At 42.6% G+C, this 27,242-nt stretch overlaps 1 protein-coding gene across 4 annotated transcripts in view; it reads right to left on the bottom strand.

Moving 5' to 3' along the window:
- LOC143034665 (uncharacterized) overlaps positions 1 to 27,242 on the bottom strand; it is a 733,104-nt gene that overhangs the window by 167,604 nt on the left and 538,258 nt on the right. For all 4 annotated transcript variants that reach the window (XM_076201030.1, XM_076201032.1, XM_076201029.1 and 1 more), the window contains exons 2-3: positions 15,044 to 15,886; positions 11,186 to 11,289 (exon numbers count right to left, since the gene is read on the bottom strand). In XM_076201030.1, coding sequence (XP_076057145.1) covers positions 11,186 to 11,289; positions 15,044 to 15,886 — 947 coding nt within the window. The remainder of the gene's footprint in view (positions 1 to 11,185; positions 11,290 to 15,043; positions 15,887 to 27,242) is intronic.

Genomic DNA, 27,242 nt, shown 5'->3' with positions numbered 1-27,242 from the left:
TTTGAGGTCGTTACTGCATTACCTTGCATTTACTTGTGTTAAATTTCATTAGCCACTTTTCAGACCATTGCTGTAATTTATCTAAAGCTTCTTGAATATCTAATTGGTTTGAGTGATCATTTGCCACTCCGCACAGTTTTGTATCATCAGCAAATTTGGAAACAGTAGATTTTAGTCCATGGTCTATATCATTTATATATACTATGAATAGAAGTGGCCCAAGAACGGAACCCTGAGGAACTCCACTTGTAACATTTTTCCATCCAGAAGTTTTTCCATTTAAAACAACTCTCTGTTTTCGACCATTCAACCAATTACTAGTCCAACTTAATAGGCTACCACTTATTCCGTGTAAAGCTAATTTAGTAAGTAGTCTTTCGTGTGGGACGGTATCAAAAGCTTTTGCAAAGTCTAGATATATTAAATCTATATTGTTTCTTTTGTCATAATTCGAGATAACTGTGTTGTAGAATTCGAGTAAGTTAGTCACGCAAGAACGTTTCCGTCTGAAACCATGCTGGCTATCATTTATCAAACGGTTACTTTCTAAATGATGTTCGATAGCATCTCTAATGATAGTTTCCATTATTTTTCCTACGATTGAAGTCAAACTTATAGGCCTATAGTTATTTGGTTTCTTTTTGTCACCTTTTTTTAATATGGGAGTAACGTTAGCTAGCTTCCATTCTCTTGGGACATATATATATTCTCACCAGTGATATATATTATATATATATATATATATATATATATATATATATATATATATATATATATATATATATATATATATCACAACTAACACCGCAGTCGGCTGAAAGAAAGAGTTAAGTAAGCGAAACTATATATTTCGATTGGTAACTGCAATCCTCTTCAGTAGTACAAAGTGGAAGGAAGATCCTGTCTTAGATAACAATCTCTTACAAAGGGAAGGGAAATTGGAAAAGAAAAATTTCACTACCCCAACTCTTACGTGACCTGAGGTCGGGTCACGGGGAGAGGGAAAATCTTATTGACAATTTGTTTGGCATTTTCTCCCCCTCCCCCTGACCCGACCTCATGTCATCCTCTGGTCAAATACGGTTGAGGTAGTGACATTTTTTCTTTTCCGTTGAGGTAGTGACATTTTTTCTTTTCCAAGTTCCCTTTGTAAGAGGTTGCTATTTAAGGCAGCATCCCCCTTCCACTTAATACTACTGAAGAGGACTGCGGCTAGCAATCGAAATATATAGTTTCGCTTACTCAACTCTTTCTTTCGTCCGACTGTGGTGTTGTGATTTACAAATGTGTTACTACATTTTTATCAGTTATATATATATATATATATATATATATATATATATATATATAAATATATATATATATATAATATATATACATACATAATATAATTCAGTTCTTTGTCTCCCTTTTATTGATGGTGCTTTGGGTGACAGCAGACTCATTCAGCTGAGGAGGGGAAACTAACACCTACTCCCCCCTCCCCCGTTCTTCCTCTTCTTGTCCCATCCCCACCCCCACCCGGGATCCCTGCGGCACTAAGCGGAGCGAGGCGTGTGCGCTGTTGCATTGCCACTGGGCTATCGACCGCAGGGTGGCACTTTCCCCTTTTTGATGAGGCAGCAGCTATTTCCTTCATCCTTGTGCCCCGAACCCTGCCCCCGACTCCGTCAGTAGTTTACAATCCCTCTCGTTTTACCACCTCCGTTCTGCGTAGGCACAGTTCTTTTTTCCTGGATGTCGCCAGGCGATTTCATTCATCTCCGTGGCACCACCCCCTTTGGTAGCGGAGGACCAAAAAGAAGTTGCAAACTCTATTTCTCCTTTCTCCACCCCTGTCTACATTCATCACTAAACCCACCTAGTTACCCAGCCATCTACCTAGGCACCTGCCTTCAGCCATGTAACAACAGCACAGCTTGCCGCAGCTGCTCCCCGGCCCGGCAGCACCTCGCACCATCCAGCCGCCATGCAATCTCACCCCCCACCTCCCTTCCCACTCCCCTCCAAACGGTGGCGGCGGCGGACGGCACTACAACACCAGGAGCAACAGCACCCGGCGGACGAACAAAACAGATAGCGCGCACGAATGGAAAAATTGTTGAGTGTATAGTTAAAAAAAAAAATGTCGCATACGTATATAGTTATCATTGCCCGACACATTCGCCTGGGCTTTGTTGCTGCTGCTGCTGCTGCGCGCCGATGGCGGAAGCCACGTATGGGGACGGGGGACGGGGGTACTGACTGCATAAGCTTTATGGAACTAATGCTTTAATGGTTCTGGTGACATCCCCTATGGACCAGAATCGTGCAATAGTCTTTCAGAAATGGAGCCTCTTTTCCACTCAGGGAAGATTGCTGATTATGTTTAATTTCCACTGTTTTTCCTTTCTTCTGCTTCCCTCCTTACATCTATCTTTGACCATCTCTGTGACTTCACCTCTTCCGCGCAATATTCCCTCCCCCCAACCATCCATGAATAGAAGCGCTGGTGAATTGATATCGACGAAATACAATCGTCGACGCACGACTCGCAAGACTTCTCCCCTGCTGTCACGTTGATGATTGATCATGTCTCTTTCTGCCTTTTCACATTAATATATATATATATATATATATATATATATATATGTATATATATATATATATATACATATATACATATATATATACATATATATGTATATATATATATATACTATAATAAAGTAGTAGCCTCTGTCTGTCTGTCTGTCTGTCTGTTTGTTTATTTATTTGTACACTAACTCCTCCTAGGGTTTTAGAGATAGACCCCCATAACCATATATATCTTGATACCCTATCACTCCAGGTACTTGGATAACTATATTTCACTTAGAAAAAAATATTTTGGTTAGGGTTAAGGGATAAAGTTAGTTGGTTTATGGTGTGGGAACACACCACTACTGTAGTATCCCCTTAAGTCGAGTAGCATTTTTTGTGACATATGAATTAATATGATTAAACAGACCATTGTATGTGTCCATATGTAATATTTATATTTGTGAAATTAATGTTGCCACAAACCATGATAGCTTTTGTAAGAAGAAAGTATGTAAATGTAAAATAATTGTATCATTTTACCAAATGTTGAAATATTGGTTATTTTTATTTAATTTTAGTGCGGGCGGAAATAGATTAATCACAAACTCCTACGTTTTTGCAGATAAACCCCTATAACCATATATATTCTCAAGACAAATAAAATAGATACATTTCTTCACCTTTTAGCGGTAGACATTTATTGTCAATACACACACACACACACACACACACACACACATGCACATACACACGCACGCAAAAGAATGTGTACATATGATATCTGTTTGTGTATGCATGCATTTTCAAACTTGGGTTTCCCAACCTTCGGGGGTGGGGGCGCGCATCTGGGAGGGGAAGTGTTTAAAGCTATATTTCCTTTCCAAAAAAATTATTTTGGTTAGGGTTATGGGTCAAAATTAGGTGGGGTATAGTTAGGTTAGGGATTATTCAAGAACTCGCAGCAACGCGCGGGTAATTTGGCTAGTGTGTGTGTGTGTGTGTGTGTGTGTGTGTGTGTGTGTGTGTGTGTGTGTGTGTGTGTGTGTGTGTGTGTGTGTGTATACATATATATATATATATCAGGGGGAAAAGTACTTTAATTTTTTCCAGAGCCATTTTTCATTTTTTTTTTTTTTTCTAAATTTCACCAGAGCCATTTTTTAATTACCAGAGCCATTTTTGATACTTCCAGAGCCATGTTTTTGCAAGTTCGATTTCCTTCAAACTCTTGGAAGGCTAACTCATTACTCATGTACATCTGATGCCAAATAATCCCCAAATAAATAAATACTCATGTGCATAATTTTTTTTTTCTTTTAACAAATCAGCCTTTAATTTTGGGGGGAGGGGGATGGGTGAAACTGATCGGCAGACACAGCGCCTCTGGTTCCACTGGCAGTGGTTGGGGGTGGAAATGCACAAGCCTTGCAATACACCGTTAGAGTACCATCACTGCCCCGATCCACTTCAAGCCAATCTAGGTTCCAAGAGCGTATAGCAGATTCATGCTTTACTGGTTTTCGTTTTCCTTGGCCCTTGCCCGTAGAGTTTGAATTAGGCTTTGCTGGTCCAGAAGCGGTTCCTGCCGTCAAAACACTCTCCCTCGATTCTGAAAAGACTGTATCTGAGGGCAAACCATCTTCACTCATCTTCACACGCTTCACTAGAAATCGCTCCATGATGTACGATCATCGAAAGTTTGGCATGGACGTGACTTACGAACGTAGACCTAGCTACCGTAAACCTAAGCTAGCTAATGAATAATTTTTTATTTTTCTATTTTTTATTCTCCCTCCAAAGATCCATATATATGAAATAAATATATCATTATCAAATGTTCATATTTACACTTAAATTTATTTAATTTCAATTACTAACCAAACATTTGATTCTATTTTGTTTTCTCATAAATACGCGAACGAGGTTATAAATGGGATTTCCCAGTTTCCCTCCTAGGCCTCGAGCGAGTTTCCATATGTGCAGAGTACGTATGCATGCGGTGATGTGGTATTGGGTATGGTGCATTCTACATGTAGTCAGCGCATTGGTTGTTGTTGTTGTTGTCGTTCCCTAGACTGTCTGTCCGAGCAGTCCCGTCTCCCCAAGGAAGGCCACAGCCGAAACTGGGTTTTCCCACAAATCCTTTATAGAGTGTATGTTGTGTTGTTTGCGTGCATGATTGTGTATAATGCAGTCTTCCATTATGTGTTGTATGGTATGGGGTGAAGTGTTACATCCTGGGCAGCTGTTCACAACACGGTCGTCCAGCCTCTTCTGGTAGCTTAGAAGTGCTGGGTGGTGACCGCATCGCAGTTTGGCCAAGTGGACTCTGTCCTTTCGTGGGAGAGAGGATTCAGAAGGGTGGATATCAGGGGGTCTGGCATGCAGCAGTGTGTTGTCTTTCAGTGTGTTAATGGAGCGGTGAGTGATATGATTATGAATATGCTTCCGGAGGCTGGTATTTGGTGGTTGTGGAGGGAGAGAAGAGAGTATCTGTGCGTAATAAAGGTCTTTGGGTGTAGTTTTAATGTTTCTTGGTGTGTGTGGGTGTTCTGCTATGTAGTGTAGCGGGTGTGATTTGTTTGTGGTGGCTGCAGCAAGTGTTTGTGTGCCTCTCATGTCGAGGTGGTCCTTGACTTTGAGGACTTTTGTTTCATGGTGTAAATGGTCTGTAGGTGTTGTATTTGTGCAGCCTGTAATTGTTTTTAGGGCTTTGTTTTGTATGATTTGAAGGGTGTTGTGGTGTGTCTCACTGAGATTAGGAGCCCATGCAGGACTCGCATAATTCATCACTGAGCGTATGCATTGTTTGTATATTGTTATATTAGTTTCTTTGTTTTGTCCAAATGTCGTTCCAGTGATTGACTTAAGTGCGTTAAGTCTAGGTGTGCATTTGTTTTTTATGTTTGTGAGGTGTTGTTTGAAAGACATGGATGTATCGTATGTTACACCAAGAATTTTCGGTGTGTTTGTGTGTGGTATTAGAGTGTTGTTGATGTAGAGATGAGGTATGTATTTGTGTTCTTTTGTCCAGTTGGTGAGAAGTGTTGCTGTAGATTTGGTTGGAGCTATTTTGAGTCTGTTTGTGATGAACCATGTGTTGAGTGTGTCAAGGTAAGGCTGGATTATTTCTGCAGTTTTGTCTGTGTTACGATGTGTGCATGTGATTGTTATGTCGTCTGCGTAGGAAGAGATTTGTATTTCTGAGGTGTCTGGTGTGGGTAAGTCATGCATGTATAGATTAAATAATGTGGGGGATAGAACTGAGCCCTGTGGTACTCCGTTCTTAATGTTTCTGATGTGCGATGATTGGCCATTATATGACACATGAGCATTCCTGCCTGCCAGATAATTGGCCAGCCATCTTTTGGTGTTATTGTGCATGTCTGTGTTATATATTTTATTTGTTAGGTTGTGGCGGGGGATAGCATCAAAAGCTTTACTAATGTCCAATGTTATAAGAAGTGTTCTGTGGTGGGGCCTATCTGAATTGATGCCATCTAAAATTCTTTGTGTGAGGTTTGTCAGAAGAGTGTTTGTGGAGTGTAGTGGCCTAAAACCGTGTTGTGAGTCAGCAAGGGGAATATATGGTGTGACAAGTTTAAGTATTAGGCGTTCAATGACTTTAGAGGGGGTGCAGAGAAGTGTGATTGGGCGGTGCGATGTTGGGATTGTTGGGTCTTTGTTCGGTTTTGGAATGGTGATTATTTTACCATGCTTCCAGATGTCGGGTATAGTGTTGTGTGAATAGCTGTAGTTTGCAATGTTTGTGAGTGCGTGTATACCTTGTGGAGCTGCAACGTCTACGTCGTGGGACCACCCCCCCAACCCCAAGAGTTGGGGGCCAATCAGCAGCAACCACCCCTGGCCATCAGCTCTACGCAGATGGCACCGATCCCCAAGGAGGAGCTACGCCTACCTGGGGGAGTACCACAATCCTTTTTTCCAACATACAATGTTACGTTTTTTCTGCACTGAGGGGTGATTTTCCGGCGATCACCCCTCTTCTTCTACTTTTAGCCGGAGATGTAGAGAGCAATCCTGGGCCCACCACAAAATACACATGCCCAACATGCTCTAAACCCATTACTTCGAGCAGACAGACAAAGGGCTCAGTTCAGTGCAATATGTGCAAAAACTGGGCCCACCTCACTTGTACAACACTTGCTGACACAAACCAATACACAAACACTTGGACATGTTCTACCTGCCCTCCAGTAACCCCACTCCCACCTCCCCAACCACAGCCAACACCCTTACCCACTCCCAATTTCCCTTTGCCCTTACCCCCGATTAGTACTCCCCTTCCTTTGTCCCCGATCTCTCCTTTCCCCCCCTCTGACCCAGATCCTACACCTTCCCTACACCTTCCCCACTACCAACCTCAACCCCAAACGGCAACATACAACACATACAAAACACACAACATCAACATATTACAACACAACATTGACGGTATTAACACTAAAAAACATGAACTTGAACACTTTCTTAAACAACACAACATACACATTGCGATTTTACAAGAAACAAAACTAAGACACTCACACAAAACACCATCAGCGCATTGGTTGGGCAGCTAGCTGCATGCAACCAATGAACTTCCCTGCATACAGGTACCATGCAATTCGCAACTAGCGACTTCATGTAGCACGATAGTCGTGTAGAGTCTAGTCAACATGTACTAGTATACGCGCGCATACAGCTGATACGAAGCTAGGCTAGGTAAGCCATTGAACTCTAGCAGCTATACCGCGTACACGTACGTACGTATATCAACAAATTAAAGTTGATTGATGCGTTGCGCTTATGATATCGATTGATAATGCAATGATTGATCACGGGTAAGTTGTGTTTGCTCTGATCCTTATATCAATGGTGATGGGATTCAGGGATTGCCAAATGATGGATAATGCATGAAAAATGTTGAATCTTGCCGTGGGAGCGAGTTTTTTTTTTTTTTTTTTTTTTTTTTTTTTTTTTTTTTGTGAGGGATCGCTCCCGCTATTGGATTTGCGAGACCGACATTGGAACATTCCCGAGCGAAATCGCTCGTCGCTCCCGTGTATTTTTTTCGCTGATATATATATATATATATATATATATATATATATATATATATATATATATATATATATATATATATATATATATATTCCCTTTCACCACGGTGACCTCATGGTAAGATTTAAACAAGAAAAGGTAAGTTCACTTCGGAGGGACAACCAACGATTTAACTTCACGATGAGGTTTCCTCTAGTTCATGAGGCAGATGACCGGAGTCGAATCAGTGGACGTCATACCTTTGGTTTTCTCTTCGGAGTGAAGAGCTCTATCCTTCTTTAGATTTTATTCACCTGAAGGGGTTCTCGAAGGGTTGAAATTCCGTTGTGAATAAAATCGCCTGGAGACAGTTCGGTCGAAACTCTGTTGGCATGTCATTGGGGCCCGGTAGCGGCGATGTCTAAAGGCCTACGGGACCGCCGTCTGCTTGGCCGGTAAAGGACATCACAGTCGGCTACACAAGTTCGTCCTTAACCCGGTCGCGCTCTTCGAATGGGTTTCCAGCCGCGCGGAGCAGGAAAGGCGATTTGTCTGCATCAGTTACAAATGTAAATAAATCGCTCTCCCGGTGGCCCGGCTCGAGTCACCTCTCATTCTCGCGGCCAAAGTCCACTGTTGCTTTTTGTTTCCGGAGAGCGCCAGTGTTAATATATATATATATATATATATATATATATATATATATATATATATATATATATATATATATATATAATATATATATATATAAGTACATTAATCAATATAAATAAAACAAATGAATGAATAAAGAGAGCATCGAAGAACTTCTTTCTCTTAATGTACTTCCGCAGCCGTCGGGAAAACCTCAATCCCCTTCAGCTGCACGAGGTTCCGTCCTCCTCTGGTGCTCGATAAAAGAATCTCTGGAAGGGTCCAAGGACCGGTGCCGGCCACTGGAACTACAGGCTTCTCGTTAGTGAGGCAACAACCATTACTGTTATTACATAATTATGTACTGTGTTCAACCCTGCTGATCTTCTGAAAGCCGCCACGCTATATGATTTCATTCTGATTAAAGAATCCCCTTGATGTAACGGGTAGGGCTTCTCTCTTATTTTGCCTGCCGCCATTCTGTTCAGCTTCGTGACCCCCCCCCCCCCGGGACTCTTCTGGCGCATCTTCGCAACCCAGAATTATATCGACCAAAAAATCTATACCATTTCCCCCTTTCTTCCAAAAGCTAAGTTACGACGTGGGCAGTCTCCGCGGCAGGGAGCGTTCCCTCCACGAGGGGGGGGGGGTAAGGGGAGGGAAAGATGGACACCGCGGCCATGGCCGGACCGCCAGGTAAGAACGTCGGCAGGAATCCCAGTCACGTAACCCCAACTTTCGGAAACGGTCCTTTAACCGCACCACTGCGCACGGTCACCGCCCGGCTCTACTGCTCCTTGGCCCTTATGACCCCGCCGCCGCTGCTGCCAGAAAGAGATTCTGAATAAAAGAAGCCACAGCGCCATCTGGAGACATAAAAATGAGCGTCTTCTGGGACTCTCTCCAAACGCTCTCCGGCAAACTCCTTGTAGGTCTTTTCAATCGCTCTCACGGCACTTTCTTCATGCCAAGTCAGACCTTCGTTTCTCGAGTAGTCACGAAGCCCTCTCGCCTTCCCCACCCCTCGCCTAACCACATGGTTACTGCACTGTAGAATCGCACATAAAAATAATTTACCAAAAATTAGTTTCAATCACTTGTTCAGAGGATGTGAAATGTGACAGTACGACGACGTTGTTAATGAAGATACATAACTTTACTTTGGCTCACATTTATGTAATATACGATCACGTGTCACTACTTTCATTTCCATGTTTCAGAAAGAGCAAAAATGCCACAAGGGGGAGAAGTACAATGAAATAAAATTGTGGCACTGGGCCGCTCTGGAGTTAAGTGCCGGGGTACGAGTGTTACTTGGGGTCTGAGAGCAAAGCGGACGGATGGGAAAGTATCGCTGCACATGTGTGGTGGCAACAGTCAGGATCTATCTCCCAAACACCATAGGCACTATATAGTGTCTCAACACCGTCTCGCACAAAATACTCAAGATGAGTGTCATGTGTAAATTGCCACCGACAACGTTGCGGGCAGTCGACTCTGACCCTTACGACATTCTCCACGTTTTCAGACTTTAGTACTCACTCCAGCTGCCTCCAGGTGGTTTCACTCAGCTGAGGGGAAATTCATTTCAGCTGCCTCCAGGTGGTTTCACTCAGCCGAGGGGAAACTTTGCAAGGTATTGGCATCTATCTCAATTCACCCTCTCACTGCATAATAAGATTTTACTACTATTTGCTTGAGCTGTTACCAAGCGCCTCTTTCAGGTGCGCAGACACTATCCCCTTCCCACTATCCAGCTCCCCAAAGCGAAAATGTCCAGCTCACCAACACACTCCATTTCCTCAAAAACAGAATTCATCTAACTACTAAACCCAGGATCTATATAGTCCCTATGAATCTACAGATCAATACCAAGTCCCTGTAAATTGCGCACAGGAGAGCCATACATGACAGACCAGACGAACAACGCTCCCGCGTAACTCAAACAATTCCAGCGGAGCTCATCATTATCCCAGAGTAGCCAGCACGAAAGGAAGAGACGCTGTCTAAAGCCATGAGCAGTTCTGTACAAACAAATACGCAGACACACACACACATACGTAGGATGAATGCATACGAATGTCGCACTGAGCAGCACTCTCTCTCTCTTTCCCTCTCTCTCTCTCTCTCTCTCTCTCTCTCTCTCTCTCTCTCTCTCTTATGTCTAGAACTTACCCATTTGTTATTATGTGGTGAGATTATTACTTTGTCAGCAATAAACAGCGCCCAATGATTATATCGGTTTCGAACTCCATTTACAACCACATGACCCAATCCAACACGCTCGACACTCCACATGCACTTCGTCGCACCTTCCAAACAACCTTACCAAACCGGATTATGAGCCACCGTGGTGAGGTACAGGAGGAAAGACCGGGGGTCCTGCACTGGACCCTCAACGTCAAATAATGCTCATGTATGTTATTCACTAGTGATTATGAAATCAAACTACAATACATTACAAATGTTGTAAGAAACAACCACGGATCATGCGGACATAGGAGTTTGCGGGAGCCCGTGTGTGTGTGTGTGTGTGTGTGTGTGTGTGTGTGTGTGTGTGTGTGTGTGTGTGTGTGTGTGTGTGTGTGTGTGTGTGTGTGTGTGTGTGTGTGATTAACCATAGTCTTGGATCACGTGTTCGACTCGTGATCGACAGCTATCTCCCTCCCAGAAGAGAGCTCAGAGCTCATATTTGACCGATCCATGGGTAATGCTGTGATCTTACACGCACGCACACACACATACACCTCTCCGCCCACGAGAGTTGGAGTAACGACTCGCAGCGCAGCGATACTGAAATTATTTCAGCCCTGGTGGGGTGGAGTTCGAACCCGGACCACCGTAGTAGTGGCCGTGATCGTTACCACCGCGCCATCGAGTGTGTGGTCGCTCTCATGCTCTCCTAGCGGGCGGAATCATTTGCTGAGTGCAAATGCTGTCTACTCACCCCTGGTTGCTGGCCCTGAGGATGGGAGGCCGTGGGGCGGCACGGAAGCTCTCTGTATACCCGTAAATCTCATCTTCTTCCGCGTCAGAAAGGCAACTTGATGGCTGGAAAACAAACAAAACAAAATGGAATCATTCCAGGGGAGTGAAGTCTGCGGCTTTTCCAAATACTGAAAAAGGCATACAAACAATCAATGGCAAAACCGATACTATTACTACAGCTACTACTACTACTGCTACTACTACTATTGCTACTACTGCTACTACTTCTACTACTGCAGCTACTACACTACTATTGCTACTACTAAAACTGCCACTATTTTCATCGACCATGACCCTTTTTCATTTTATCTACATCTTTGAATCCTAACTACAAGAAGCTTTCTTTCTTCCTCTTTTGTCACTGCCATGGATACTATATATTCCACGACATTATGTGCGAGTAGATAGTTAAATATTTCTACGTTACATAAGAAATTAGAGTCTTGCCAGCTGTTGTTGTCACAGTCCATTATAAGTGTGTTCAAGGGTGGGGTGGAGATGGGGAGGAGAGGAGAGAAACTGGAGCCAATTCAGACGAGTAGCATTCTTATTTAATCGAAAACGGTTCGCTCTCTACCGTCCCCCCCCCTCACCTCTCTCCATTTTTCTCGGCGTGTGAGGTTACTGGCGCTCCTGGTTTTGTATGTAAACCCTCCATGAAGCAGAGTAGGTACTCACACATACACATACACACACACACAAAACAAAAACAAAAAAAGATCGCTACCACGACGACTTTACGGATTTTTTTTTGCACCAACGGGGGGGGGGGGGGGTGCTCTTGCTGAATTAATTACAAGGAAACCTAAAAAAAAAAAGAGGAAGGAGGACAGTAGGGGGACATGATGGTGGTGGTGATGGTGGTGATGATGATGATGATGATGATGATGATGATGATGATGATGATGATGATGATGATGATGATGATGATGATGATGATGATGATGATGATGATGATGATGATGATGATGATGATGATGATGATGATGATGATGATGATGATGATGATGATGTGATTATTATCATTATTATTATTATTATTATTATTATTATTATCATTGTTGTTGTTGTTATCATTACAATTATTTGGAAAAGACTTATGACAGCGTAGACAGGAAGAGACTATTGAAGGTATTGCAGATATATGGGATAGGAGGAAAGCTGTTAAGAGCAGTCAAGAGTTTTTTGAGAGTAGTAGAGCTTGTGTTAGAATTAGAAATGGAGAGAGTGAGTGGTTTGAGGTAAAGGTGGGACTTCGCCAGGGATATGTTATGTCGCCTTGGCTGTTCAATCTATACATGGATGGGATGGTGCGAGAGGTAAACACAAAGGTAATGGGCCGGGGATTAGAGATGGTCAAAAACATGAAGAAAAATGGGAAATAAGCCAGTTGTTTGCTGACGACACTGCGCTTGTGACAGGATCAGAGAAGGGGATAAGGAAGTTAGTGACAGAGTTTGGGAAGGTGTGCGAAAGGAAGTTGAAGATAAATATGAGTAAAAATAAGGTGATGAGATGTACAAAAGGGAGAATGTGACAGCAGACTGGAAGTGAGTATTAAGGGAGAGAGACTGGAGGAAGTGGCTAGCTTTAGATACTTGGGTGCGAATGTGGCGGGAAAGGGAAGAGTAGAGGTGGAGGTAGAATGTAGATTGAGAGAAGTAAGTAAATGCCTTGGGAGATTAAAAAGTGTAATGAAAAATAGACCTTTGGGAATTGATGCTTAGAGGAGATTGTATGGAGTGATTGAGCCAACAGCACTGTCTGGGGCAGAAACATGGCACATAAGAGAGGAAGAGAGGATATTGAATGTGTTTGAGATGAGGTGCCTGAGAAGTATGATAGGGGTTACTAGACTGGATAGTGAGAAACGAGGAAAAGAGCGGGGATTGAAAGGGAGTTGGGAAAGGGTTGATGAAAGAGTATTGGGATGGTTTGGACACATGGAAAGAACGAGCGAAGAAAGAATAGTAAACGAGGTGTGGAAGACAGAGGTGGAAGGAGTTAACATGAAGGGCGACCAAGGATGAGATGGATGGATGGAGGTAAAAGGAGCATTGGGAAAGAAGGGAATGTCTGTTGAGGAAGAACGGGAGAAGACAGAAGATAAAGGTGAGTGGAGAATGGTTGTGTATGGATGATGCTGTGATGCGTGGAAGGGAGTGGGTGGGGGATGGGGGTTGAGAGAGTAAGTGTGAATAATATTTTCACGCAGCCCGAAGGGATTTCTCGCCATCTTCTCTTTTTATGCATGAGGGGACGGAGATGGGGCGTCGCCGATTAAATGAAGCGGCCTTGTTGTGGATGTGCTGTGTCTTGCTACATTGCTTCTGACCCAGGGCAGTGGGCGAGATGCAGGGATGACCCATCATCCAGGAGGAGCTAAGATAAGAGTGAGGGAGGGAGGGAGTGAATGGGAGTGGAGTATATGGGGATGGAATAGGTGGAAGAGGATTTTATGCCTTTTTTTCAACCTCCCTTGTAAGGGTGAAAAAGCCGTTGGTATATGTATTATAAAGACCACGCGTTCCCGCCCACGAAACCGTCCTCTCTCTTCTGACCACTCGGATAGCTTGGTCAAATGGTAGTCTAATTCAGTTTCCCTAATTCAAATCCCTTGTCTTGATTTTGTCAGTTCCGAACTATACAACGATCTTATGATAGCACCCAACACCCAGTCCTACGCTAAGGCTTCTTTCTGCACACTTTTCCTTTGAAAATCCTGTTTAATACTGTCTGTTACTGTGCTACCCAGTGATAGGGAGTCGTGGCCGTACAAACGCTAGAGTGCATCTTTAGATTTCAGATTTTTTCCCCCTGGCCTGAATCCTGCCAACTCCGTTGTATGAGTCATTAGCAAACATTTGCCCATCAAGAAGATAAGCCAGAACCTTCATTCTTGGAGCATTTTTTCCATTTGGCCAACACTGTCCCGCAACAACATTCCTTCCTCATCTACTCCCTCCTCTTCTTCTATTCTGCTCTGATGGCTGCGTTGCAATCTCATCTCTCAATAAACTTCAACTTCTCTCTCCCTCTCTCTTTCTGAGTTTAGCTCAATTTTCCTTTGGAAGATCTTCCCTCCCGCGGTACATCTTGGCCTCACGTATGCCACCAATCTTCTTCAGTGCAAGGCAATGTCATTCAGCTTTGGGCCACCCTTTGCGCACGCGGGTCAACCCACGGTCTCGTAGGAGCGTCTTTTCTACCCTTTCAGGGCTCGACACTCGAGATCCCCCAGGGGTCTCGTGAAGCCCCCGTCGTCGCTCTTAACTAACCCCTTCGCTATGGTGACGCACTCCGAAGACTTTACTTTGGTGTTGGCCACATCAGGGAGGGGGGGGGGGACGCCACCGTAATGGGGAAGTAAGATTATATCGATGCGCCACGCTGTGACATACTTTCCAATGATTATCACCATAACCATTATTATCGTATTACTTTATTGCAACTTCTGCCTTATGGGACACTATGGGAAAAGAGAGAGAGAGAGAGAGAGAGAGAGAGAGAGAGAGAGAGAGAGAGAGAGAGAGAGAGAGAGAGAGAGAGAGAGAGAGAGTGGGTGGTAAAGGAGGGATGACGGATGACGGAATATGGGATGCCAGCCTTTTTCACAAGCTCAGGCTATGGGGGGGAGGGGTTCCCACCCAAAGTAGGGGAAAGAGCAACCACCAGGTCCGAGTTGTACTTTACCAGGTATAATAATGAGTGAGTGAGTGTGTGTGTGTGTGTGTGTGTGTGTGTGTGTGTGTGTGTGTGTGTGTGTGTGTGTGTGTGTGTGTGTGTGTGTGTGTGTGTGTGTGTGTGTTATACTCACGTTGTACCGTCCGGGCACGTAGATGGGCTGCCCGTCCTGCTCGAGGTGGGAGGGGCAGCACGGCTCCGGTGAGGAGGAATGCGAGGAGGAGGTGGTGTGGGACGAGGATGTGGTGGTAGTGGTCGGGGCCGCCGACGCCGCCCCCGCGGGCGCCGTGCTCGTGCTGGTCATCGTGGGTAAGGTCGTGGTGCTGGGCAGAGCGGTGACCCCGCCGCCGGCGCCGCCGCCGTGAGCCGGCAAGGTGGAGGCGGAGGAGGCGGCCGAGGAAGCGGCGGTGGACGAGGTAGCACAACTACCGCTTCCGTCCCCTCCCGCAACACCGCCTCCACTCCCACTGCTCGCGTTACTGCAGGTTGAGGAGGAGGTGGTGGTGGTAGTGGTGGTGGTAATGGTGGTGGTGGTATTGGTCGCTGAGGACGAGGAAGGTGAAGAGGTATTCGGCCCTGCGATCGAGGAGGACAGGAGCAGCTGCTGCTGCTGCTGCTGCTGTTGCTGCTGCTGTTGCTGCAACTGTAGCTGCTGAATCTGCTGCTGCAGTTGCTGCGCCCTCTGCGAGGAGGAGGACGAGGACGAGGTGGAGGAGGTCGAATGTGACTGCGGAGGCTGTTGGTGTTGCTGCTGGAGTGGCTGTGGCGGCGACGACGACGACTGCCGGGGGGGTAGATGGTGGTGGTGGGGGTGGTCAGAGGGCGCAGGCGGAGGCGGCGGAGGCTTGCGGGTCACCAGTTGGTTCCAGGCCTCCATGCGGAGGCTGTCCAGGTGGTCGAAGACATCCTGGTAGTGGGTGTTGAGCTCGTCGGCGTAGCGGGAGGCCAGGCCCTCGAGTACGCCCCGGACGCCGTCCTGCGGAAAAGAAGAAGAGAGAGCGCCAAGTAAGCACTGAGAACAATGCCATGTACCATACATAATAAACTCAATAGACACACACACACACACGTCACACCAAAAAGGATATCAACCTTAATGACTGTTATGGCGAATGCAGAACTGTTGGATGGTTAGCGTGGCAAATTAAACATTTGGCTTAGTTTTTTATATATATTTCCAAAATAATAAGTTTTTCAAACACTGTAGTAATCACATATATATTCTTACACAAATGTAACGACACCAAAACACCAACGTGAATTAGTTCGTAAGCCCTCGGTCAACATCCTCTCTCTCGAACTGACTCTCTGTTTTTCCTTCTCTCTCCTGTCTGGCTTATGATTAAATAGACTCATTGAGTTACCCATTTTATATGTTCTTCTATTCTTTCTACTTCCTAACTAACTTTGTACATTCCATTTTTTCACCAATGACTGTATTGATCTCACATGATCTATGATATTTTATTTCTGATTAGTTTATCTGACCTTCGGTATATTTTAAAATTAATTCTATTCTAACTTCTGATTTTGGCATTCTGAGTTCTGTGTCTTCCTTGTTTGTGTATCTTCCACACGCTGAGTGATAGGCTTAACTTGTCATCACTTGTGATATGTCTTGTTCATTCAAACACTTTCTTATCTCTGGTACCCGTATTTCTGAGTGCTAGCTATTCTATTTTTCATATATTACAAAGCAATACAATATTGCTCGGTGATGCTGTTGTCGCTGTCTTCTGTGAACTTTTCAATCCTGAACCTAATTCCTCATATTTATATAAAGACAGGAGCAAAACCTAAGACTATGACAACTTACTACCAATGACAATATGCGATATCAAATGTGAAAGTTACATAAGTAAAACTACATATACAAATATAAAGAATATGCATAAAGCAGTCTTAACTTAATAGTACATTATAGTGAAAAAGAGACAGTATGATTGCACTGAGAGAAAGAAGAATGTTTGGGTAAGAGTGGTTCGATTCCTTAGATTGTAAGAGTATTTAAATGGGAGCCTACAATGGGTTCTTGTGAATCAGTTACTTTGGATGGTGTGGTAAAGACTTGAACAGAAGGGAATTGTTCATCCATGACTTTTACACGAGAAGGATACACAAGAAAATTAAACAATTTTGTACCAGCTGTGATAGTGATTGGGGCGTGAGTCCTTTGCAATGATTAGCTGAGTGTGGCCCTTCTTTGAGGTTGAGCATAAGGCTGCATTAAGCGATGTGTCATTTACATGACTTGATTCTGGCAGACAGACTTCTTCAGATTCCGTAGCTTTAAATACACAAATATGTGCTTTGCAATATTCATGAGGAGTAGAGTCAAGGGTTTTGATTTAACAGCTTGTGTTATATTTTTACTTGTTGGCATCACTTGCGAAATAGGGGCAGAAGTCAAAGAGAATTAATCAAATAGAAGTAATGAGATGTCACCTGAAGAAAAGACACCTACAGGGGCCAATGATATCTTTGCGTCACGTTTGAGACTTTTAGATCTATGTGATTTACATTCACGCTTTGTACATGGAGCACGAGACTTGTGAGTGTAAGGCTGAAGATCACGTGAAAGATTAGTCTACTGAGTCATCATTCTGTAATGATTGAGACACTCGGCCACCTGAATATTATCTATACACGATTTAAAAGTAGGTGATGGCCAGGCAGGGAAGAAATTGTTATCATAAGTGACACAATTTTGTGAAGGATAAATGTTATGTTGTTCATGGTATGTAATCTAATGTATATAAGCAGGAAACTGAACATCTGCTACATACATTATGACTGGAATTGATGGACATGCATCTCCAAAGCTTATGTCGAGTGTGATCTTTCCTAACACAGGAAAATCAATACCATTTATATTCTATAGCCCCAAATCAGGGGGTTCCATAAGTTACACGCTTTCTAGCTGGGAGGAATTGGTTGAAACTGGTTACTGATATGATATTTACTGGGAATCCTGTATCCACAAAAAGTGACATAGGGGTGTCATCTGCACATGCTGAAATAGAAAAAACAATTTCCCAATTGTGAGTTTGGAAGTGTACAAATTGGTAGGGTATCCTGGTGTCCATGAGTATCTCGAACAGGTAGTTATAAAGAAGTAGTTGGAAAAGGACTTCTAGCCTAGAAGGCTTGCTATTTAAGCACGCGGCAACGATCCGTTGTGTGAAAGCATTGACCGCGCTGATGACAAAAGTGAGGTGGTTTAGCCGATTTCCTCTTGAAACAGTAATCTGCCAAATTACCTGGTTGTGAGCAATAGGACTAATCTGTTACGCGAAGAATATAGTTGTCGTGTACTGTACTGAGGACGGTTTCTGGACAATGATTATGAACGTGTATTGTCTCTCTGGCCTTAGCTACAGTAAGAGGTTTTTGTGACAAGGGAACTGTTTGGTTATCAATCTTTCCAATTATATTAGGGGATTTACAAAATTTAAGTGAGAAGTCTGTAAGTCTTGTCCCTGGAGTGAATTCTACATTTGCTGCTTTTGCGAGTGTATCAGAATGTAAGTGTGACAGGAACTCAAAATATGAGAATAGAGCAACTACACTTTCAAGTGAGACTGTTGATTTAGTTGTTCGAGTATATGTAATCCAAGATGAATTTCCAAGTGAGTCTCTAATTCTATTCTTAAATCCTGATGTAACTTTAAGTGCTTTCTCTTTCTTAAGATAAGGTCCCTTGTCATGAAACTGCGCTGATTTACATAAAGGAGAAAGTGTACCAATTGTTGTGAGTCCTGCAAATATTTTTTCTTCCACAAAAGCTTTATATTTTATAGTCTCATCGAATGCATCGGATATGATATTTCCCGCAAATTTATCAAAAATCTATTCTACTTCTCAATATGGCTATCTTCCTATCATCTTGGATACGTCTGGTGATTTCATGGTCTATTTCCGCTAAAGATAAAGGGGTATATTTTCACAAATTCACTGTGAATCAGAACACTGTTTACGTTGATTCATTGAAATATAGCTCAAAAGGATATCTCAAAAGGATATTGAATATAAAATCACTATAAAATATAAACCAAACACAATGTTATGAAACTGAAAAACATTGCACTGTTTACGTTCGTCGATCACCGTTTTTTAACATTATGGTCCGTTGAATGTCTTGGTATAACAGAAGGACGACGAGGAAAGTTCGATCAGCTGGCTGAGTGACATATCTATGGGCCAGCACTCACGTTGAAAACGTGCGTGTTTGGTGACGTCAGTGGTGTAGTCGAAGGTGTGATGTAACGGCTGAGGGTGGTCACGTATGTGGTAGGTACAGATGTGGGAAGGACGCCGTCCTGAGATGTCGTGAAGAGGTTTCTGCAGCGCGATTCTCTGAGTCAACAACTACCGGGTGCGTAAGAGGAACGGTCGTATGACCTTGACGTTTTGCTTCAGTAGCGAAGGGTGCAGGTAGGAAGGTCTACCTGGAGCCAAATCCAGCAGTGTAGATGTATCCGTAGAGAGAGTCCCTAGCAGTATGACGTATAGTGAATCGTATAACTGCAACTTGATCCAAGAGTACGAGTCAGAGAAGAGTTGGAAGGGTGCTTGTAAAAGTCGTTGAAGTAGGGCTTAAACGTTCCTGACGTACGAGCTAAAACGTTTCGGAGCTGTCGTGTGAGAAGCTCGTTCACAGATATGTCCGACGATTTTCTTCGTCGATGTATGAACCTCGTAGCCAGGCGGATTGAGAGTTGCAACGTACGAAACGTGTTGAAAGGTTATAATGGGAAATAGTTCTCTCGTAACGTAAATGTATATAGAAGTAACACTTATTCACTTCACTGGTTATAGAACGTTGCAAGTCAATTTTAACACCGCGCCACCATTTTATGCTGGATGGTTAACTTGTTAAATTAAACTTTTGGCTTAGTTTTTCTATATATTTCAACCATAAAGTGTTTCAAACACTGTAATAATTACACATGTGTTCTTACACAAATATAACTACACCAAAACACCAACGTAAATTAATTCGTAAGACCTACGTCAACATCCTCTCTTGGGCTGACTCTTTCTGTTTCTCATTCTTCTGTCTGACTTACTTAACGGTTAAATAAACTCATTGAGTTACCCATATCTATATGTTCTTCTATTCTACTTCCTAACTGATTTTGTACATTCTATTTTGTCACCAATGACTATCATATGATCTATGATATTTTATTTCCGATTAGCTTATCTGACCTTTGGTATACTTTAAAATTAATTCTATTCTAACTTATGACTTTGGCATTCTGAGTTCTGCGTCTTTCTTGTTTGTGTATCTTCCAAACGCTGAATGATAGGCTTAACCTGTCATTACTTGCGATATAGCTTGTTCATTCACACACTTTCTTATCTCTGGGACCCATATTTCTGAGTGCTGGCTACTCTATTTTCCAGACAATATACTACAATGCAATACAATAGAAGATTCTATTAAGGATTTAAATCCCTTAATTGGAGGCCATTTCGACTAACCTACTACAGCCCACCAGCTACTTTAAACACTGTGTCCTTGCATTATGGATAAAGTCCCGGTAACTTCATTCAGCTTAGACCAAAAGGGGGGCATGGAGGGATCCACAATATATATATATATATATATATATATATATATATATATATATATATATATATAGATAGATAGATAGATATAGATATATTTCTTTTATTTATTTATTTTTTATTTATATATTTACTTATATTCAATTTTATTCATTTATTTATTTACTTTTTTTTTTGGTGGGGAGACACTTGGACAACACCAGTTTGGTGGGGCGCAGAGGAACCTCAAAGTCACCATGATGAGAGGAGACTCACCGAGAAGAGTTCAAATACAGGAGGACCCCTACGAAAGGAAGACGACGAAGAGATGGTGGATGGGTAGCGGGACGGGTTGCTCAGGGTCCTCTTCGTTTCCTGCAAACCTAGATGAGGATAACCAGCACCTGACCTGCCAGTGATGGCCATCCCTCCCCTTCCCTTCTTCATTGAAGTCCACAAATCATAGCTTCCGTGCCAGATGGAACCTTTGTTTCTATTCAGGTTGCCGACAGGCAGGCGATTTTACTTATCATCGTGGAATCATATTCACTGTAACCACAAGCATAACTATCATTATGTTACGATCATTACTATTATTAAAATGCACGTGTATTCATGTACACCCATAAGCACATATACATGACTATACTGTATCCACAAGAGCATATTGTGCGTGAGAATTCTGAAAACATTTTGAGGAAGTATTTACGCGTCGAGTTTCGTGACGATTGGTGACGATTTTTCTTCACTTTCTCCATTTGATTCTGTTCTTTGCCCAAAGTCGTGGCCGTATATTAAATGTGTGTATGTGTGTGTGTGTGTGTGTGTGTGTGTGTGTGTGTGTGTGTGTGTGTGTGTGTGTGTGTGTGTGTGTGTGTTTGTGTGTGTGTGTGTATGTGTGTGTGTGTTTATGTGTACGTGTGTGTATGTGCGTTTGTGTATTTGAGTAGGTACGTACGTATGTGTATGCACGTGCATATCTATATGTATGTGTACGTGTACATGCACATGAGGGTGTACGTACATCTGTGAGTGAATATATGTATGCATGTGCGCATATGCACTCGCACACATAGGTCTGCGTCAGCAAGTGTAGCCATGGGTGATTCAAGACGACCTCATGTCGTGATGCCCACAGGTACACCCCCACCTCCCCTCCCTCCCCTTCCCACTCCTCTCCCCCCTCCCCTCTCTACGCCCTCTCTGGGATAGTGTGTGATTCACCTTGTTCTTTGGATCACGTGTTGGACTCGTGATCGACAGCTATTTCCCTCCCGGAAGTGAGCTCAGAGCTCGTATGTCCGATTTATGGGTAATGCTATGACCTTACACGCACACACACACCCAACTCCCCGCCCACGTGAGTTGGAGTAACGACTCGAAGCGCAGCGATACTGAAATAATTTCAGCCCTGGGCAGGATTCGAACCAAGTACCGCCGATACCTCCATACTGACAGTCTAAGACTCTACCAACCGCGCCACCGAGTCGTGTGTGTGTCTGTGTGTGTGTGTGTGTATACACACCCACAGACACATTATATAATATATATTTATATATATATATATATATATATATATATATATATATATATGCACAGACACGTACACATACACACACACGTCGGCGCGGCAGAATTTGACAAATTCGCCTCCACCAATTAACTGCCGCCATTCGCCCGATTAATGGCTCCTATTAAGACACCCCGCAGCCACCAGCAGGAGGAGGAGGAGGGGGGAGAGACGTGGGGAGGGAGGAAGAGGAGGATAATCGGACGCTGAAACTTTCATGGCCTGAGGAAGTCACCGGCAGTTGAGATATTGGAAAGCGAGTCGTGTGGGGGGTGGTCGGAACAGATCCGCCACTAGGCACCAGGCATCTTGTTCATGCACACGCACACACACATACACACACACGCACACACGCACATGATCACAAGAACCTCGATGGACAGTCGGATTTGTCATTGTCGTCTTCCTCATCCTCATCCTCTTCATCCTCTTCACGATCACAACGACGACGACACTGTTCTGGCCAAGTCCTGACGGGCTTATTCAGTCAGCGAAAGTCGTCGAGATTGTTTTGAGAGAAAAGAGAGAGAAATATGCTCCGACGGCGCACTCTACGGAGAATGCATTCTGGTTACAATATCATCGTAAGGGAACAAGTGATTCCACCTGGAGAGGGAGAGGGAGGTGGGGGAGACACGCCGGCGGTGGAGGGGAAGACGTCTACCGGGCGCTCCAGTGCTCCTTCCAGCCTTGAAGCTATTCTCAACACGTGTACTTCATTCTGGCTAACGCCAGCCGACCCGATTCAGCTTCGGAGAACGCTCGAAAAGGGTTCAATTTAACCTTCTGTGGAATCTCCAGGGTTACTTGTGGAATCCCCAACCACTTTTTGTTCTGGATAACGGCAGACGATCTTACCGTCGTCGGTAAAATGTGCGAAAGAAGTATTCGCCTCATCCCTTCTCCCTCCCCTTCCCATCCCACCGCCCGCTGATCCCTCACTCCCCTCACCCCATCCTTGTCTTCTAGACTAAAAATAAGATGACCGTCATACCTAATGTGTGTGTGTATGTATATATATATATATATATATATATACTTATGTATATATATATATATATATACTTATGTATATAGAGATATAGATATTTATATATATATATATATATATATATATATATATATATATATATATATATATATATATATATATATATATACATATATATGATGTAAGCGGAATAGGAAACACAGGAGTCTTAGTCTTGAGTTTATTCCTGACTAGTTTCGCAGGTATGCTTTTTCAAAGGAATATGTGTACAAACGGGCTGTGGGCATTATATACATGGGGTGAACCTCACCACCTCATGTATATAATGCCCACAGCCCGTTTGTACACATATTCCTTTGAAAAAGCATACCTGCGAAACTAGTCAGGAATAAACTCAAGACTAAGACTCCTGTGTTTCCTATTCCGCTTACATCAACCTGTCAGAATGTCTCAACAAATATATATATATATATATATATATATATATATATATATCTAAATATTTATATATATACATACATATACCAAGGCTTTTTCCCCCTTACAAGGGAGGTAGCCAAAAAGGGAAAGGCACAAAATCATTTCCACCCACTCCATCCCTGAAAACACTCCACACCCCTCCACCCTCCCTCCTATCTGAGCACCTCCTGGATGACGGGTCATCCCTGCACCTTGTCCACTGCCCTGGGTCAGAAGTACACACACACACACACACACACACACACACACACACACATACATATACGGCGACTGTCGCCGGTGTGTGAAGCAACGCGCTCCCTTGCCCCAATTGATAAATTAAAATTATGTATATATATATATATATATATATATATATATATATATATATATATATATATATATATATATATATATATATATATATGTATATATGTATATGTGTGCATGTATATATATACAGTATATATACACATATGTATATATATATTATATATATATATGTATATGTGTGTATGTATATATATACATATATATATATATAATATATATATATATACACATATGTATATATGTATATACACATATATGTACATAATATATATATATATATATATATATATGTATGTATATATGCAGTGTACTGTACACATAAAACTCTCCTTCGCCAGGTTTGCAAATATGTACCAAGACCGAGAAAAACGAGGCGCAGTTTGAGAAGTGTATAGTGCGCCAAAAATTCTACCTCGAGCACAATTCACCACTCCCCCCACCCCGCCCCCACCCTCGTCAAAAGGTCGACTGCTTTCGACGACGAGCAACCCCGTCCACGGAAAAAAAAAAAAAAAAAAAAAAAAAAAAAAAACAGGATGTTGCCTTGGCTGTCGTAAAACTGTTTCCTTCACCCGAATCCCAGCATGTGGGACTGCATCATTTTCATGCAGCTAATATTGTGGAGTCTTTAGGGAACACCTACGGAGCAGAGTTGAGTAGCATTCGTTAGTGATTCTAAGTTCAACTCCATTTTTCAAAGAAAAATGCTGATTACTTAAATCTTCTACTGCCCTTCCTTTGCGCAGCTGCTGTCCTTCAATCCCTCCTTGACCACCTTTACGCCTCCATCCCCTGGGAACGACATTGTCCCCTAGGATAGAAACGCTAGTTATCATCAGTAAAGCACTTCAGTTAAGGGTGAGGCGGCACCTTAATCCCGGTGACCATAGGCCAAAGTTGTGCACAGAGGATAAAGATGAGGAAGAGGACGTGAAGGAGGAGGAGGAGGGCGTGAAGAAGAAGGAAGTTCAGGAGCAAGAGGAATAACAAATGCAGTCTTCTTAGGAATCCGTGCGGTTTTATGTCCTTTCTTTCATACGAAATGCACTGAAAAAAAATTGAAGGGATAGGAATATTCACAATATTTTTATACCTGTTCTCAATATATCATCAGTATTTACAAACAAGCCCTAACCGAGTTTAACCTAACCGGGCCCAAACCAACACTGCTTCACAAAATCCAATTAAGCCAGTAACCACCAAAATAATTTTCGCATGAAGTGTACCTCCTCCTCTTGAGGACATTTTGGCCCCTCTGCCCTGAAGGCAGGGTCTGCTCACGTACCCACGTTCACTTCGGGACCAATTATCTCCATAGAGGTCCTTTCACCGCACTCGATACATTTCGTTCTGACTTTCGCCATGCTACGGTGTTTAACTTCAGTCTATACATCAACCTCCAACCCCCAAAATCAAAATAGGGAAAGGGAATGGTCGGAGGGAAAGGGATCTTTTCTGGGAGACACCTCTTTTCCCCTCCCCTCCTTTTCACTCAGAAATACACCCTTCGACTGAATAAAAGCGTCTCATGTGTATGTGTGTCTATTTACCTAATTGTATTTATCTAAATGTAGTATACAGGTAAGGGAGCCTCAAATTCATGCTCGGTTCCAGCTTCAGTTATATCCTTGATTTCCAATTATCATATTTAGATTTGAACTCATGTACTGTTTGAGCTTGGGCTATATCACTTCCTAAGCTATTCCAGGTATTTATACATCTATATGGAAAACTGTATTTCTTCACATCCTTTAGACATGTGATCTTTTCTAATTTGCTACCATGACCTCTTAAAGCCTTCCCATCTTTATTCAGATCTCTTCTGTCAATGCAATCTATCCCCTTTAGTGACCTGAATAATATCACCTCTTTATCTTCGATCTTTCAAAGTTGGCAGACCCAATGCTTTTAATCTTTCCTCATATGGTTCATCTGCCAGGATGGGGACCAGTTTGGTTGCTGCCCTTTGTTTTCTCTCGATCTTGCTTACATCTTTCACTCTGTGTGATGAACATATTATTGATGCATATTCCAGTCTTGGGCGGATCAAGGTTTCGACGAGTTTTTTCATCATCTCTTCTTCCATATAGTGAAACCACCCTCATCTTATGCTGTAGTCCGTATGTTTCTCCCACAATCTTGCTGATATGTCTGTCAGGTGACAGGTTGTCTTTTATCAACACTCCCAAATAATTTTCTTCTTTTGCTTTTGTAAATGGGCTAAGGAGTAGTCTGAGGGTGGTCTTTTGCCACTACTGCCCATTTTCAGTATTTTGCGTTTTTTGGTATTGACCTTCATTTCCCATTCTTGGCTCCATGCAAAAATAGTGTCTAGATTAGCGTTTTTCGAACTGTGGCTCCCGACCCTTCAGTGGGTCGCGTAAAAAATAGAATGGGTCGTGACAAAAAAGAAAGGAATTAAAAAATACGCAAGAGAGAGCAAGGTAGAGGAGGAGGAGGAGGAGGAGGAGGAGGAGGAGGAGGAGGAGGAGGAGGAAGAGATGATGAAGAAAAATTAACGGTTCCTAAAATATCTCTTATTTCTCTCTTTCCCTCTCCCTTTCCCCTTTTCCTTCTCTCTTACTATATATATATATATATATATATATATATATATATATATATATATATATATATATATATATATATATAAGGTTGTTCCAATATTAGAACAACCTTATTTGATGAGTAACGATTGAATAGCTAGTTGTCGACAGTTCCGTACCAAACATCTATTTTATTTTTTCCTTGTCTTTACTAATTTCATATGCTTACCTTTTATATTCCTGTCAGTCTTTACTAATTTTTAGTGAACTCAGACTTACTCTCCGCACTTTTAGATATCGTACTATATCTAGTTATATATATATATATATATATATATATATATATATATATATATATATATATGTGTGTGTGTGTGTGTGTGTGTGTGTGTGTGTGTGTGTGTGTGTGTGTGTGTGTGTTTATATATAATATTATTACACCTAAGTATTATGGGTCGCGATGTAAACTGTGGGTCTTGCTGTGGGTCGCAGTAAAAAAAAAGATTGAAAAACGCTGATCTAGATATTTTTGCAATAGTCTATTGTACTCCTCATTTTTCACTCTTCTCATGATTTTTGCATCATCTGCAAACATGTTGGCATAGCTTTTTGTTCTTTCCATCATGTCATTGACATACGTTACTGCTCTCTATCTTGACATGTTATCCTTTACTACTGTCCTTATGCATCTTTCCTCGAAAAAAAAGAAAAGAAAAAAAAATCCATTTTAATAGTTTGCCTCTCAGTCCTCCAACATGCTCCAATTTCCATGTAAGTCGACTGTGAGGTACTTTATCTTATGTCTTCTCTAGGTCGAAGTACACAGTCCACTCACCCCTCTCTCTCTTGCATTACATCAATCACTCTCGAGTAAAAACTT

This window comes from Oratosquilla oratoria, chromosome 17 (assembly GCF_046742065.1).
Source record: "Oratosquilla oratoria isolate Oo_2021 chromosome 17, ASM4674206v1, whole genome shotgun sequence".
Taxonomy (NCBI): Eukaryota; Metazoa; Arthropoda; class Malacostraca; order Stomatopoda; family Squillidae; genus Oratosquilla; species Oratosquilla oratoria.
This window is presented reverse-complemented; position numbering and strand designations above follow the sequence as displayed.